The sequence below is a fragment of the Coffea eugenioides genome, chromosome 10 (genome assembly GCF_003713205.1).
Source record: "Coffea eugenioides isolate CCC68of chromosome 10, Ceug_1.0, whole genome shotgun sequence".
Classification (NCBI taxonomy): domain Eukaryota; kingdom Viridiplantae; phylum Streptophyta; class Magnoliopsida; order Gentianales; family Rubiaceae; genus Coffea; species Coffea eugenioides.
Window position 1 is genome coordinate 4,530,942 of NC_040044.1, and position 16,347 is coordinate 4,547,288.

Below are 16,347 nucleotides of genomic sequence, written 5' to 3' on the forward strand. Positions count from 1 at the left end.
CTCTCGTGATATGGTAGAGGAATTCAATAAGCTTCAAAAGAATGGAACAATAGAGGAATATGAGGAAAAATTCGATGAGCTTAAAACTCTCATGCTCCTTAGAAATCCTAAATTAGACGAGCTCTATTTTGTCTCCAGTTTTGTCAGTGGCCTTAAAGAGGAAATTAGACCAATGGTGAAAATGTTTAAGCCACAATCACTAGCGAAGGCCTTCGAAATAGCTGAACTACAAGAGTGTTCCTTAGAAGTGCAAGCCAGACAATCGCGAAGTACTAGTAAAGTTGTGTTAGAATCCAGATTCGGATTGTTCAAGAATCAACCTAATAATCAGAAGTCCTCCAGTTCCTACCGTATTCCTGCAATCACTCCAAACACCAACAAGTCAGAAAACGTGGCAAGAGAGTTTAATAAGATCTCTGCTGAGGAGATACAGTATAGGCGCAAACATGGCCTGTGCTATAGGTGTGGTGAGAAGTTTGGTGCTGGGCATCGTTGTAAGTCAGGAAGCTTGAACTGTGTGGATCTGGAAGAAGGGGATGAAACGGATTTTGAGGATGCTGAAGGGGAACAAGACCAAAGCATTGGAAGAGTTGGGGAATTAGCTGAGGTTTCTCTGAATGCTTTGAATGGAGCCATGAGTAGGAAGTTTATTATACTACTGGGTAACATGGGAGGACTACCAATAAAAATCTTGGTGGATACTAGAGCTTCAAACAGCTTCATTCACTTCGGTCTTGCGAAGTCTTTGTACTTACCTCATCAAGAGGTGACTCCTTTCACAGTCACCTTGACAGATGGTACGGATATTACTAGTGGGGCAATTTGTCCAAGAGTCAAGTGGCTAATACAGGACTATCAGTTCCAATTTGACTTGAAGATGATGAATTTAGGGAATTGGGACATTATTTTAGGGGTAGATTGGATGTACCAATTCAGTCCCATTACGTTTGATTTTCATAGTCTCAGTATTGCTCTCAGCAGCAGTGGAAGTTTGTTGCACTTACAAGGGCTTATCAACCAACCTGTGATGGAGCTGGTAAGAGGTAAGGACCTCAGATCTTTTATACAAGAGAAGCACAGGCACTGTGCTGCCTTGCAAGCCGAATCACGGGGGCACCAGTAAAGAGATATTCCTGAGCAGGTGGAAGCGGTCCTACAACAGTACTCACAAGTATTTGCCACCCCGACAGGTCTGCCCCCGGAGAAAGAGAGCTAGATCACCAAATCACTCTCAAACCTGGAGCGGAACCCTTCAAACTAAAGTCTTACAGGTACCCTCACGCATACAAAACTGAAATTGAGAAGCAAGTGACTGAGATGCTCTCTAATGGTGTTGTTATTCACAGTAGTAGTCCCTTCGCATCTTCTGTTTTGCTGGTCAATAAGAAGGATAACTCATGGAGATTATGTGTGGACTATCGAAAGCTAAACGAGCTGACTGTTAAAGACAGATTTTTCATACCGAATATAGATGAACTTTTGAATGAGTTGCATGGGATGAAGTACATGTCTAAGCTGGACCTTAGAGCAGGTTACCACCAACTGAGAGTTAAAGCAATGGATACGCACAAAACTGCCTTCCAAACGCATCATGGTCACTTCGAATTCTTGATCATGCCGTTTGGATTGACGAACGCCCCAACTACCTTCCAGGCCTTGATGAATCGGATTTTCCAGCCATATATGAGAAAGTTTGTGTTAGTATTTTTTGACGATATCCTAATCTACAGTCCCACCTTCGAGTCGCACATGCAACATCTCCAAATCGTCCTTGGGGTCCTGGCTGACAATCAACTATTCTGCAAAAGATCTAAACGCTCATTTGCCCAAACTTCCGTGGAGTATTTAGGACATGTGATATCTGAAAAAGGCGTAAGCATGGACAAGTCTAAGATAGAGTGCATACTCTCCTGGCTAGCACCCAAAACAGTAAAAGAATTGAGAGGATTCCTGGGTTTAACAGGCTATTACCGAAGATTCGTTAAAGGATACGGGGTAATCAGTATACCATTGACGCAATTGTTGAAAAAGGACGGGTTCACATGGAATTCTGAAGCTCAAATGGCTTTTGAAGATTTAAAGAAAGCCATGACGACTGCTCCCATATTGAGCATGCCCAACTTTGAGATTCATTTCGTCATCGAGACGGATGCCTGCGGAATGGGCATTGGTGCAGTCCTGATGCAACAAGGACATCCCATAGCGTTCCTTAGCAAAGCTCTAGCAAACCAGAATCTGGGTATGTCAGTATACGAGAAAGAGCTCTTTGCATTGGTGTTGGCTGTCACTAAATGGAAACATTATCTAGTCAGACATCGCTTCATCATTCGAACGGATCATCAAGCCCTCAAATACTTATTGGAACAGCGACTCACACATCCGTTGCAACACAAATGGCTGACTAAGTTGTTAGGCTTGGACTACGAGATCCATTATAAGAAAGGCATCGACAATGGAGTGGCGGACTCATTATCCAGGCGAAGGATAGCTGATCACAGTGAGAGGTGTTCAACCGAGTCTAGAATTTTGAATACTATTTCGTCAGTGCAGCCAGCTTGGATACAAGAATTATTAGATAGTTACGTAGGTGATGCTGTGGCCCAGGAGCTCATTCCCCAACTACTGCTGGATCCTTCTTCAAACTCAGATTATCAGTTGGACAAAGGTCTGATGAAGTTCAAAGGCAAATTGTACGTGGGGACTTCTAAAGGGATCAGAGGTAACCTTATCAAGGCGTTGCATGATTCTGCAGTTGGGGGACATTCCGGTCAAAAAGGGTGTCTACAAAGAGTGCAAGCACTATTTCACTGGCTCAGAATCAAGAGGGACGTTATACAATTTGTGAGATCTTGTGACATATGCCAACAGAGTAAGCACGAAAATGTCCCTTACCCCGGGCTGATACAGCCACTTCCAGTTCCTCAGTATACATGGTCCCAAATAACAATGGATTTGATCGAACAGTTGCCCTTATCGCAGGGGTTTGATACTATATTCGTGGTAGTGGATCGCTTCACTAAGTTCAGCCATTTTATGCGACTTTCTCATCCTTATTCAGTTCAACAGGTAGCTATGATTTTTCTTGATAATGTGTATAAGCTTCATGGGTTGCCGAAAGTCATCGTGTCCAACTGAGACAGGGTGTTTCTCAGTGGATTCTGGCAGGAAATGTTCAAATTATTGGAAACTAAACTCCATTACAGCTCTTCCTATCACCCACAGTCCGACGGGCAGAGCGAGAGAGTTAACCAATGCCTGGAAACGTACCTAAGATCTATATGTAGTGAGCATCCAACACGGTGGAGTGAGTGGTTATCTACAACGGAGTATTGGTACAATACCAACTTCCATACCAATTTACAACTTTCTCCCTTTGAGGCATTATATGGGTACAAGCCGACGCCTTTTCCTTTGGGACCCTTCCATGACGTTGTGATACCAGCTGCTGCTGATATAGTACAGGAAAGACTACAAATCTCGTCACAAATCAAGGACAATTTAGCTCAGGCTCAAAACCGAATGAAACACTATACTGATCAACACAGGACAGAAAGAACTTTGCAGGTGGGGGACTGGGTTTACCTTAAGTTACAGCCTTATAGGCAACAAACTGTGGTCATCCGAAGGAGCTTAAAGCTGTTGGCCAAGTATTATGGGCCTTTCCAAATTATTGAGAAGGTGGGGGCTGTAGCCTATAAGCTACGATTACCACCTGGAGCTAGAGTTCATCCGGTGTTTCACGTTTCACTTCTTAAGAAGCCGATTGGTGGCAGTCAGCCTATTGAAGCTGTCTTGTCAGAGTTGGACTCCTCAGATCAATGTTTGTTGCAACCAGAGCAGGTGCTTAGACGCAGGGTTGTCATGCGGGATTCGCAACCAGTTATACAATATCTTGTCAAGTGGAATCATTTGCCAGACTCGGAGGCCTCCTGGGAGGATAAAAGTTTCATTGATAAAATGTTTCCAGATTTTAAAGCTTGAGGACAAGCTTTCTTTATGAGGAGGAGATTGTCAGGAACTTAAGGCATAATTTGTCGTTTTATTCTTTAGTGTATGCGTTTCAGTGATAAAACAAAATAAGGGCTAGGACATGAAACGGTGCCGTTGGACTAATTCTGGTAGTTAGTTAGAATTAGTTATTCTGTTAGCTCACGTTTGTTTAGTTTCTACTATTAGCTGCCATTATAAATAGCAAGTGTAATAGAAGGAAAGATTATCAGACTTAATACAATTTGAATTACTTTCTCTCTCTTGCTTTGGCTCTCTTTTCTTTCCCATCACTTTTCCTTTTCTTCCCCAAATCTTCCTCTGCCGTTCACTTCCCTTCTCTGTATTCCACGAGCTCAAACCCAGGGGTCTGACAAAATGAGGTTAAATGTTGGAATCTCTGATCTAATGAACCGTTAGGCTTCTTTGGAATTTAGTCTAATTGAAGATTTTTTTTTTCAATTTAGTTTGCTGGAATAATTGAATGACTTCAACCCTATAATAATGATTCCAAAATGATGGGGATTAATATTTTTAATTTGAATTTGAACATTAAATTTTGTATATGTGACGTGCATCTAAACCCACTAATATAGGCACTGTTAGGAGATAAAAGATTTATCCAAACAATTGAAAGAAAACAAGAGAATAGATGTGGTTGTTGGCATCACCTAACTTGAAAAAATTAAGGAACGTTCCAATAGTTACAGCGATGATCTTGTTTGGCTTGTGATGCAGATAGATACTAGAAGTCTTACCAGTACGATTCCTTTGACAATATCCAGGGTGTAGAACTCGGTCAGATTCTTGCAAAGACAATAATGATTGGATTATGGTCTTGCTTTGATCAGGTGATGAGGCTGAATCACTTCAGTTCTTCAACTTTCCTCACTCAGATCGTGCATGAAATCGTCAAACTTCCCCTGGTAATTCTTCAACATCTTCCTATACGTTTTCCCAAGACCAAGCCACCTCATTATTGGCACATATTGACAAATGTCCGCGGGCAACTTTGCCGAGAACATATCAATCGACATTATTGGAAATAGTAATCAAGATTAATGTCCAGTAGAGGACCTCTGAATCCAAAGCCATGCTGGAGAAGCAAAGGCAAGTGATGTAGCTATGTAAGTTTCACACTTTCACTCTTATCGATCTGATATAGGCAGTAATCAAATCAATGGCCAAAGCGACAGCAACATTAGCCTGATATGTATAGATGGCAAAAGAGGAGATTCCATAGATATCTTCCTGCCTGCCACAGAATTAGTATGACCTTCCACCAACGTTGGATTTTGTCACTAAGATACTTGCATTCCCCTAGAAACAAACACTCTAAGACAATAGGTACAGTTGTTAAAAGTTAGCATTGTTTTTAGATTTGGTCACAAATTCTCGCACAAAACTTGGCTAAAGTGACTTGTGATTTGAGAGATGTGTACATTTATTCCTTTTGCACATTATGCGCATTAAGCAAGTTGTTTAATGTGAACACACAGATCGAATATTAGTTGTAAACAGAAATAAAGATTTTATACACAAAGGATGGCTAAGTTCTAGTACAATAATTAAGAATAGTCTTGCCTGCCACTTCATGATAACAACATGATAGCTTCTGCTACCACAATTCACTGCTTCTAGTTGGCTTTCAAAGTTGAGAGAGAAGTTGGATTGATTCCTGGCGTGGAGCGCATATGGCCTCCAAATGGTTAGCCTTCTTCAGAGTGATTCTGTTGCTAAAGTTAACGTCCAATTCACCATCCTCTTCAACTTTATCCCAATCAAAACACTGGATGAATGTACCCACTGCCAATGAGACATTCCGAATGCCTAGATTGGCTCCGGGGCAAGCTCTCCTCCCTATCCCAAATGGTAAAAACTTGGAATTGAACTCTTCTTTATCCATTAATCCCTTCCCTTCGAATCTTTCTGGCATGAATTTCTCAGGCTCCTCCCAGAGTTTTGGATCCCTATGCACGGCCCATGCATTAGCTAAAACAATCGTACCTTTTGGAATATCATACCCCCCGACTCGGCAGTCTTCAGATGCATGATGAGGTATCAGAAGTGGTGCCGCGGGGTACAGTCTCAATGTCTCATTGACAACACAACGAAGATAGGGAAGCTTTGGAATATCAGATTCATCCACCAGCCTTCCATGTCCTACGCTGTTGTCAATCTCAGTCCTTAGTTTCTGTAGTGCCTTCGGGTGATTCAGTAAAAGCAACATAGCCCATTCAGTGGTCAGTGTGGACGTTTCTCTTCCGGCTGTAAGCATTATCTGAATCAACGGTTGCTTTTGTTAGTCAAAATAAATATGGCTAAAATTAGGGTCGGAACTAATCCCAGAAAGGTTGCTTTTAAATACGTTGTCCAACAGGATCATCCTTCTGAAAAGCTTTGCCAAGCACAAGCAAGGGAAAGGATGATGGCAAATGACAACCAATGCGCTCAAATGCATCAAGGCTGAAGCCATTATCATTTCATAAGATTGATTGTGAAATTAAGGGTGGTTGTTTTCACGAATTTTGCTAATTAAAATTTCATGCTAGAAATCTTATCCACTAGCATAACACATAACAAAACTAAGCATAAAGTATCAGATTTTGACCTTGATTACTAATCTTATCTTAGTATCAGAATCCAAAGTATGGCATAACGACTCTATGCTATATACGGATACAACTTATTAAACTCATGATCCAAGTCAGTTGATGCTAAATTATGCAGGACTTTTGTAAGAAAGCCGGTTGGAGGAACACTAACTCCACATGAGTCTATTTCTAATTCATTATCATAATCAGAATGAGCCAAGAGAAAATAAAGGAATTCACAAGCTCCAAAACTTCGTTATCACCTATAACGGATCCTAGCTTCTCTTTAAGAAGAATCGATTGATAAACAGTTTTCAATGATCGGGTTAGATCAAGTCTATTTAAACTATCAACCTTTACTCTTGAAATAACATCAAAATAAAATTCTTTTAACACTTATTCCGATTCCAAAAGAATTCTTTAACAAGATGTTCTTCTTAAGAATAGCTTTATTTGTCACTCTACCAGGACATGTTAATACAAGTTTGCCTGATTCTTCCGGGGTCAGTCCGATATAATTGTAGGAGTAATTTTCGCCCCAGTACAATATATGTTGACATGTATCTTTAGGATAGTTTTGAATAGGTAATATATTCACACGAAGAGGCTATAACTGATGCATGCCGCCTTCTATTAGTTAGCTCCCACAGGCAAAGAATCAATTGCTAAAGGCTCATATAGAGCTCTTACTGTTGCCTCACTGGAGCGTAATGAATTTAATTGATAACCATATTAACATTATATTGCTGAAGATAGCAATCGAGAAAGTGAAACAAGTTAAATGCAGATTGGTGGTGGGCAAAGAGTATATTCTGCTAGTCTAAATTTCACTGCCTTAGCAAAGTGGGATAAGCTCATGAAGTAAGAAAGACGGAGAAATTACATTTTGCACTTACCAACGCAAAACCTTTTATGATGTCATCTGATAGAAAATCAGATTTTTTTTCCTTACAAGCAAGCAGATTTGCAATCAATGCCTTCTTATCCTTGTCCAGCAGAGTATCTGAACATTGAAATTCGTCTATGAAACCCTGAAAGAGTTTATCTCTCTTCTTGTGCAAAGAGATCATTTCCTTTTCCAGTCCCTTGTAGCCAATCCATCTTAATATAGGAAAGAAGTCACACAAATTCAGCGCAATCCCTGAAGCAAACATTTCCCTGAATTCTTTAATTATTTGCATCCCCAACTCCTCTCCAGCATCCTCCTCTCTGATGGAGCATCGTCCAACAAGCATCCTCATGATAACATTGAGTGTAAAAACTGAAATCCAATGGTTCAAATCAACTCTTATTAGGCTTCCATTCTTTGAAATTCTGTAAATTGACCTGAGAATCATCTTAATTTCTTCTTCCCTGATAAATGAAGTCCTCTGGAGGCTGTTGAAAGAGAAAGATTCAACGACCAAGAGGCGACGAAGAACCCTCCACAAGTGGCCATATGGGGCTATCCCAACGACTGTATAGTTATAGGAAAACCTGTCCCCTGCCATGCCACGAGGACGGTTTGCAAGTATGATATCATTCCTGGTGAAGCACTCTTCAATGGCGGATGGAGATGACACAACAACAAAGGAACGGCGGCCGAATTGGAGAAAGAAAATTGGACCATATCTTGATGATAATGAAGTCAAGTCTCGGAAGAGTGAGCTCTTGATAAGGTAAAGATGGCCAATTATTGGCAGAGCTAGTGGACTTGGTGGTAACTTCTTGTTCTTGACATGGTTGAAAAGCAAGCTTTTGGAGATGAGAAGTAAAGGTAAAGAACACAATAAGATGGTGACGAGGTAGTAGCAGAGATTCTCCATGGCCTAAATCTGAAAATCACACAGAGACTTCTTCGTTAACTTCTGCTATTTTTGTCCCCTCTTGCGTTGAACAGAGGTGTGCTAAAAGGTCAAACTGATAAGGCCAAAGTTATTGGTTATTGGATAATGTTAATTATTCATGAAACAGGAAATTCATGACCTAATTGTGGGAGGAACTTTGTCATTTGATGTATATAAGCTCACTAATTCAGACAAGCAATTGGCAAGAATTACACATTGAAATATCTCAAATAATTGTCGACATCAATCAATTGCAGAAAAAAGGTCTTTTAAAATTAAAAGCTTGCAGATTTTGACTCTAGATCAAGGAAGAGTCAAAGTCACCGGTAGTTTTCTAGGGATCGCAACGGGCGGGGTTGGGGCGGGGACCCCTCCCCCTCCCCCGCCCCGCTGCCTACAAACTCCCCCGCCCCGCCCCTCGCCTCCCACTCTCCCCGCCCCGCCCTCGCCCCGCCCCGCTTTCCCCGCGGGGGTACCTGCGGGGTTAATAAAATTTTTCCCGCGGGGTTAATAAAATTTTATTAGAGTTAAATTTTAATAAATAATCAAGTACTAAAATATCAACACATCATCAAGTTATTATTCATTTTAATTTTACAATTGAAACTCATAAAAACAATCAAACAAAAGTTATTTGAATACAATCCAACATGATGAAATAAATACAACTAAAATAGTTAAGTTTTCACTTTTGGTACAAATACAATCACTAATTCATTATTGTGTTTGTGCTTTTTTTTTGAGAAAAAAGTGTTATTCTATTAAGTGTAATTAGAAATTTAGTATAAATGTATTAGTAAATTTAGTATAACTAATTAATAAATTCTATTAGTAGACATGTCTAATTATTCGTATAATTGATAATATCAATTATATTACATACACTAATATACATTATATAATACATCTAACTAATAATATCATTATCATAAGCTTATAACTAATTAAATTACATATTATATATAAGGGTTAAAAACAAAAAAGCCTCATGTGCTAAACCTAATATACAAATAAGCTCCCTGTGGTTTCAAAATATACAACGCGATACCTCATGCTTTGGACTAACTTGTAACCCTGACGGAAATCGGTAAAATTAACGAGAACTGATGAAAGGACCAAAATACCCTTGTATAAATAACCAAAAGCATATTGAACACAGTCAAATTATTCTTTCTCCATTCTCTCTTCCTTCAGTCTAGCAACTTTCTTGGCCAAAACTTTTGCAAAAGAACAAACATGCACCAGTTCACTCCTCATTCAAATTAAAAGCATTACAGTATATTAAAAGCATTACTGTTGGCCTGAGCCGCAGCAAAAGAGAATTCTCCACAAAAATGCTTCTCAAGATCTTTGTACCAAATCGAGGGGTCATCTTCCTCGCCTAACATAGTGATACTAGCATCTTCATTGTTAATATTGCGGTTGCTATTATCATCCCTGTTCACACGTACATATTGACTCAAAGGTCGCCAACAAGCTGACACTGTTTTCCCCAACGACGAAGACATGTTTCATTTCCCTATATCTTCTTGGCTCCTGGCTTTTTTCAAGACTGATGATTTTAAGCCACCAACCCCACTAATTCCCTGGTATCGTCGAAATTCAAGGAAAGCGCATATAAAATTTTGATCAAGAAACAAAAACCCAGTAAGAATTGTAGAGCTGAAATTAAGGACTGGAGCAGTTACTGCAGCAAAAGAAGAATTCAGGGGGGAAACAATATCACAAAAGAGAAAATTTAACAGAAGCCCACTAAAACCCAAATGGAAATATCGATAAAAAAACCGAAGCCCAGACAGGATTGATCAATGTGATGAGTAGAAGGCGTTAGAATTCAAGGCTGGAGCAGTTAATGCAGACAAAGAAAAAAATCAGGGACACAAATTCAAGAAAAGAATGAGTCTGGAGTCTTTTCGTATAAAAGTGGAGTGGAAAAGAATCAGAGAGTGACGAGCAAGAGAACCCAAATAGGGATTCTCATGAGTGCAGACGTAAAAAACTGGAAAGATACTGGAAAGGGGAGTATGAATGGATGTACGATTGCTGCTGGTTGTTTGGTTTTTTTGGGAGAAAAGGGAAAACAAAAGAAGATTTCTTTTTCTCTCAATCAAGTAGAAAATCGATTTCTGTACACAAGCATCGCTAGAGTTTTATTGGGAGCTAAGGGGTACAATAGGAATATTTGCTAAAAATTAAGTATAAAGAATTTGTATTTAGCTTTCAGTACATCAGTCCCGTTAATTTTACCAATTTCCGTCACGATTACAACTTAGTTCAAAACATGAGGTATCGCGTTGTATATTTTGAAACCATAGGGGGCTTATTTGTATATTAGGTTTAGCACAGGAGGCTTTTTTGTTTTTAACCCTATATATAATTTTTTTTTTTTTTGCGGGTGGCGGGGCGAGGGATGGGGCGGGGGAGCCCCGTTTCTAAACTGGGGGAAAAAATTCCCCCCCCCGTCCCGAGAACCCCCCGCGGGCACCCGCCCCCATTGCCATCCCTATAGTTTTCCACTAACATGCCAAGAAGAACTTTCAATACACGGATTAGTACGGAAAATGAGGAGAATTTAGTAGTTTGCTCTTTTGTGTATGTTGGTTCTTTAGGAAAAAAAAGAGTTGTAAAACGAAAAATCATTAAAAAGTCCATCATATTTCGTCAAGAATTTTGTTGCCCTTCATTTTTAAAATGATAACTTTACATCACTTATAAAATCAAGTTGATAAAATTTGATCTCATTCTAAGTTTTCAACTACTTTTTACTCTAAAACCATCACATAACCTAACATGATCATTTTTTTGGGACAAAAATATTGGATTCCATTTATAGTTAAACAAATAACTAGATTTATATTCATTTTTATTCCAGAAAAGTAAGTTCTTATCTGTCCTATATTGATTTTTTTCCTAAAAAAAATAGATTCTGACCTAATCTATATTCATTTTGCCACTAAAAGAGTGGGATCTAACTTTTTTGCATATAAACAATGACTGCATATCAGTCATGTAGTAATTTCAGGTTAAAAAGCGGTCAAAATCTTAGATTAAGACTAAATTTTATTAATTTAAATTTGTAAGGGATATAAAGTTAATATTTTAAAAGTAAAAAATAAAATAAATTATTTAATAAAATATGAGTTACATTTTGAATGATTTTCCGGTTGCAAAATTCCTTGTCGGATAAATTTTTGAGGTTGCACACTAAAATTTTCTCACACTCTAAGTAACCGAGAACCTTTTACTGTAGAATCACGAGCAGGTATTTTTTTTGCCCTTTTCCATGTACCTTTTCTTCTTCTTTTTCGTTTTGGGTCAGAGACTCAGAAGCAGACGACAAGACCCGTTCGACGGCCCTACTCCTAGAAAGTGGGTTGTCATGCCGCTGTCTTTTTTTTTTTTTTTTTTTCGACACAGAAGTGTCCGGGTCAATTTTTACGGGATTCGACTAATTTCCTGCGATCCGAGAGAGGAAGCCCCACTCCACTCCGGACACGGTAACTCCAGGCAGACTCGAACTTTGGTTGCCCAAGGCCGGACAACGCCCCTAAAGAGGAAAGCGTGACCGACTGAGCTGCCCGGGGGCGTCATGCCGCTGTCTCACCCGAGCCCTTCTTCCCCAAATTAGGTCGTAGAATTTCTTTTTTATTTGGCTATGAAATTTTAAATCTCCAATCTTCTGGTATTCAGTCTTTTTTTTTTTTCAAAATCAAATTTGGTTTCGTCGAATTGTGTAGCTCTGCAGAATTGAATCCACTAGTCTACTGAAATTAGCTTCAAATTCAGCTTGTAATTCGAAATCCAAATAGCCAACAAGTATTTTTTGATTAATACATAGGATTCAAAATACTTTGATATTGTAGTTTCCATACACGGAAGGGCACTTTCTTCTTCTAAATGACGCTTGCATCTTTAATCAATTGAAATGAGTCTATGGGAAGTACATGTCTCATATCTTGTTGACTAAGTTTGTTGTTGGAAATTAGATTTGCATGGAAAAAAAAAACTTAAATCCCAAAATAGCTTTAGTTTAGTGATCAAAATTGAGATTATAAGAATTAAAGATTCTAGTTCGAGGCTCGTTATACGTAAATTTCTAATCCCACTATTTGTACTGTACGGGTTTGTAATTATTTTTTTTTTTGGTTGTAATTGCTACTATTTATATAATATAATCTATTGATTGTATTACTCTCGTGGATGGTTTCTTGTAACCCTATTTTGAAAAGTAAAAGTACATTTTTCTTTCTTTAGTAGACACAATATCTTGGATTAAACTTACCTGCTAACTAATTTGATTTTTCGAACATATATTGGGTTATTCTCCCATAACTTAGTTCGATTTTTGGAACGCATATATTGGGTAAATCTCTCATAACTGGGAGAGGAGTTGGATTGATTCTTGTCGTGGAATGCACATGACCTCCAAAGGCTTAGCCATGGACAATGTAATTCTGGTGGTATAGCTTGTGTTGATTTCATCTTCTTCAATCTTTCTCCAATCAAAGCACTGAATGAATGATCCCACTGCCAATGAAATATTTCTAATGCCCATGTTGGCTCCAGGACAAGCTCTCCTTCCCACCCCAAATGGTACAAAGTTGAACCTTTCTTTCTCCATTTCCATTGCCTGAAATCTCTCTGGCTTGAACATTTCTGGCTCCTCCCAGACTTCGGGATCCCGTTGCATGGCCCAAGCATTAACTATAAGCGTTGAACCTTTTGGGATATCATATCCCCCAACGGTGAAATCTTCCGATGGACAATGAGGTAGCAAAAGAGGTGCTGGAGGATACAGTCTCATTGTCTCGTTCACAATGCAGCGCAGATACGGAAGCTTTGGAAGATCAGATTCATCCAGCAATCTCCTATGTCCTATATTGTTGTCAATTTCCCTTCTCAGTTTATTCATTGCCTCTGGATGACTCAATAAAAGCGACATAGCCCATTCAGTTGTCACGATAGATGTTTCAGTTCCTGCCACAAACATAATCTGAAGCATTTTTTTGTTAGATTCCGAAAAATAAACGTGTTCTCAAAGACCAACAATCAAGACTATAAAATTGGCAGAACTACGACGGCCTTTGGCCAAAAACTCAAAGTCGCACTTCTTACTACTTGTGATTCTTGCTAAAGCACTTGAGAAGATGCAGTATTAGTGAGAAATCACTATTTAGTTCAGTTATCAAATAAAAGGCATTCTTTAAGGTCAGATTACAAAATGCAAAAACAAGCACGGACTTTAGGCGGTAATCTTCCACTACATAATTTGCAAGAAGCCAACTTTCTCATGAAGTTCCAGGATTGCTTATCCCCAATATCAGTAAATAGTCCCGAGTATTTCCGGAATCATTTTAAAGCTTGCTCGTATACATGGAGCAAGGAAAAAGTATGATTACCATGAAGCAGGAATTGGTACAGACTATGAGAGTACCCACGAGTGATACTTGTGGATACACTGCAAGAAGGACTTTGTTCTAGGTATGTGGGACCGAGCAGGTGATCGAGCGGTTTGGTCAAAAGTTTGGCTCGAATTTGATTTGATCGAATTCAAGTTTGAGCTCAAGCTACTCGTTTCGTGTAACGAGTCAAGTTCGAATATTAGTAATAACTACTCGAATATTCAACAAGTTTAATGGAGCATTTATATTATTTATATATAATATATTTTAATTATAGAATGACTATTCTGAGTTCGTATTTTAATAAATTTACATGAAATAATGTTTAGTCAAAAAAGTGATGAATGGCAAAATGATAATATGATAAATCTAAAATGTAAAAAATTAAAAACAAGGAAAAAAAACCACTCAGTTTGATCTCAAAACTCAAACTTAAACTCGAGCTCAAGTAGCTCGAGTCTAACAAGGCTTGCGGTTTACTCGAGCTCAAACAAGTTGAGTTCAAATTTAATTTTCATCATGTCGAGTCGAGTTTAAAATCAAATTTTTATACTTGTTCGAGATCGAACTCAAGTAGCACTAATAGTAATCGAGTTCAAGTTCACGTACGGTGGTACTTCATCTCAACTCGAGTCAACAACACCCCTACTTTATTCAACAAAGACTAAATAAATGCCTTCTGCTCATGTTAGCTGAACTTGAGTATTTTTTTTTTTGGAGCAGCTGGAGTGATAACGACTACAGCTCAACAAAAATCATGAATATCTTCCCCCAAAAAAAAGGCAAAAGGGCAAATAAAAATGAGGAGGACCATAGGCAAATAAAAATAAAAATAAAAAAAGCAAAAAGGCAAATAAAAATCAGGAGGACTATAGACGTCATGAATCTTGCCTAACTCCAACTCTACAACAGCTAAGAGAACTAGTACAGGATCATAAAATCAGCTGGCCTGGATTTCCCGTGCTCTATATGGGTTTGCTTTAGTAGGAATCGTATGTCCATTATCCAATTAACTCTATTGAAGTCAAGTCAACAAATACATGAAATCATCCGTAACTACGAGATTCATTTGAATTAATAAGTTCAAGAATTGCTATGATCTTCTCGAATGGAAAGAAGTACAGAAACATGGAGAGAGAGAGAATTGCATAGCCCACATACCATTAGAATGCTTCTGATAAGTTGATCCGAGTAAAAGTCAGGTTCTTGGTCTTGATGGGATAGAAGACTCCCAATCAAGGTGGCATTCTTCTTCTCCTTGTCCAATTTATCCCGTCGAATTTCATCTACTAGGCCCTGCAAGAATTTATCCCTCTTGTTCTGCAAAGAGATCATACTCCTTTCGAGCCCTTTGTAACCAATCCACCTCAATACTGGAAAAAAGTCGCATGAATTCATTGTAATACTCGTGGTAAATATGTCCCTGATTTCTTTACGCTTTTTCTTCCCCAACTCATTCCCGGCATCCTCCCTACCAACTGTGCATTTCCCTGCCACAATCCTCATCGCGATATTAAGCGTATAAACGGAAACCCAATGATTCAAATCGATACTTCGACTCCCTCTCTTACAAATTCTGTAAAACGATTGGAGAATGATCCGAATTTCGCCTTCCCGAATGACGGATGACTTCTGAAGGCTGTTGAATGAGAACACTTCACTATTAGTGAGGCGGCGAATAGCCCTCCAGACATGGCCATAGGGAGCCCAGACGAATGCTGTGTAGTCATAGCTGAAATGGTCCGCAGCGACAGAGTGAGGACGATTTGCTAATACAATGTCATTCTCTGTGAAGCATTCTTCAATGGCAGATGGAGAAGATACTACCACGAAAGATCGGCAGCCAAAACGGAGGAAGAAAACTGGACCATATCGATGTGATAGTTCAGTTAGAGACCGGTGCAGCACGTTCTTGATGAGGTAAAGGTGGCCAATTAATGGAAGAGCAGGCGGGCTTGGAGGTAACTTGTTAGCGGTATTAATATGAAACAGCAACCTTTTGAGGATGACAAGGAGAACACAGAAGAAGTAGAAGATGAGATGAGAGTAGAGATCAGGCTCCATGAAACTAGATGAGAGCAGCTTATAAGTTCAGCTAGTTAAAGACAACACTGGAAACTCGCAGATGGTGAAAGAATTGCCAGAGGTAGAAACTTGAGTTAGGAGAATAACATGGTACAACATTTCGGGTTGCATTTCTTGGTTATATAAGCCTGCATATATCACTTGATTCCAAGAAACATGTTTCACGTTAGAAATCAGATACTTTGCAAAATAAATAGGGAAAAATAATGAGAAAATTATGCAACGTGAAAAATACTTAGCGTGAGGGGAACACATGTGCAGATCATGTGGCAAGCAAACTTTGCAGTTGCAGTCGGATATACAGAATTTGAGAATCCTCGTTTGTCTTTGAGGAAATTGTTAGTAGCTGATGCAATGGGAGTTTGTAGGTCACGTAGAGTTTCTACTTCATTACCAACAAAAATCAACATATACTATACTAATTAATTGGTAAGTGGACAGATAACAACAAAT

The 16,347-nt window shown here is 39.0% G+C and overlaps 3 protein-coding genes across 3 annotated transcripts; all 3 read right to left on the reverse strand.

The window, feature by feature from the left end:
- Positions 1 to 5,494: 5,494 nt before the first annotated feature.
- LOC113748863 (cytochrome P450 81D11-like) lies at positions 5,495 to 6,565 on the reverse strand. The gene has a single exon (XM_027292443.1). It carries the CDS (start codon positions 6,263 to 6,265, stop codon positions 5,636 to 5,638), a length of 630 nt encoding a protein of 209 aa, XP_027148244.1. The 5' UTR covers positions 6,266 to 6,565; the 3' UTR covers positions 5,495 to 5,635.
- Positions 6,566 to 7,297: 732 nt separating this feature from the next.
- Positions 7,298 to 8,533, reverse strand: LOC113749289 (cytochrome P450 81E8-like). The gene is made up of 2 exons (XM_027292976.1): positions 7,478 to 8,533; positions 7,298 to 7,327 (listed from the first exon to the last, which is right to left on the reverse strand). Exons 1-2 carry the CDS (start codon positions 8,384 to 8,386, stop codon positions 7,298 to 7,300), a joined length of 939 nt encoding a protein of 312 aa, XP_027148777.1. The 5' UTR covers positions 8,387 to 8,533.
- A 4,233-nt stretch (positions 8,534 to 12,766) lies between these two features.
- LOC113749838 (isoflavone 2'-hydroxylase-like) lies at positions 12,767 to 15,945 on the reverse strand. Its single transcript, XM_027293706.1, has 2 exons — positions 14,971 to 15,945; positions 12,767 to 13,400 (listed from the first exon to the last, which is right to left on the reverse strand). The coding sequence occupies exons 1-2, from the start codon at positions 15,871 to 15,873 to the stop codon at positions 12,780 to 12,782; spliced, it is 1,524 nt and encodes a 507-aa protein (XP_027149507.1). The 5' UTR covers positions 15,874 to 15,945; the 3' UTR covers positions 12,767 to 12,779.
- Between the last annotated feature and the right edge of the window lie 402 nt (positions 15,946 to 16,347).

Coding starts and splice junctions, on each gene's coding strand:
- LOC113749838 (XM_027293706.1), bottom strand. CDS start 15,873: ATGGAGCCTGATCTCTACTCTCATCTCATCTTCTACTTCTTCTGTGTT. Junction 13,401..14,970: donor TTATCAGAAGCATTCTAATG/GTATGTGGGCTA, acceptor AAAATGCTTCAG/ATTATGTTTGTGGCAGGAAC.
- LOC113748863 (XM_027292443.1), bottom strand. CDS start 6,265: ATGCTTACAGCCGGAAGAGAAACGTCCACACTGACCACTGAATGGGCT.
- LOC113749289 (XM_027292976.1), bottom strand. CDS start 8,386: ATGGAGAATCTCTGCTACTACCTCGTCACCATCTTATTGTGTTCTTTA. Junction 7,328..7,477: donor TCATAAAAGGTTTTGCGTTG/GTAAGTGCAAAA, acceptor TGCTATCTTCAG/CAATATAATGTTAATATGGT.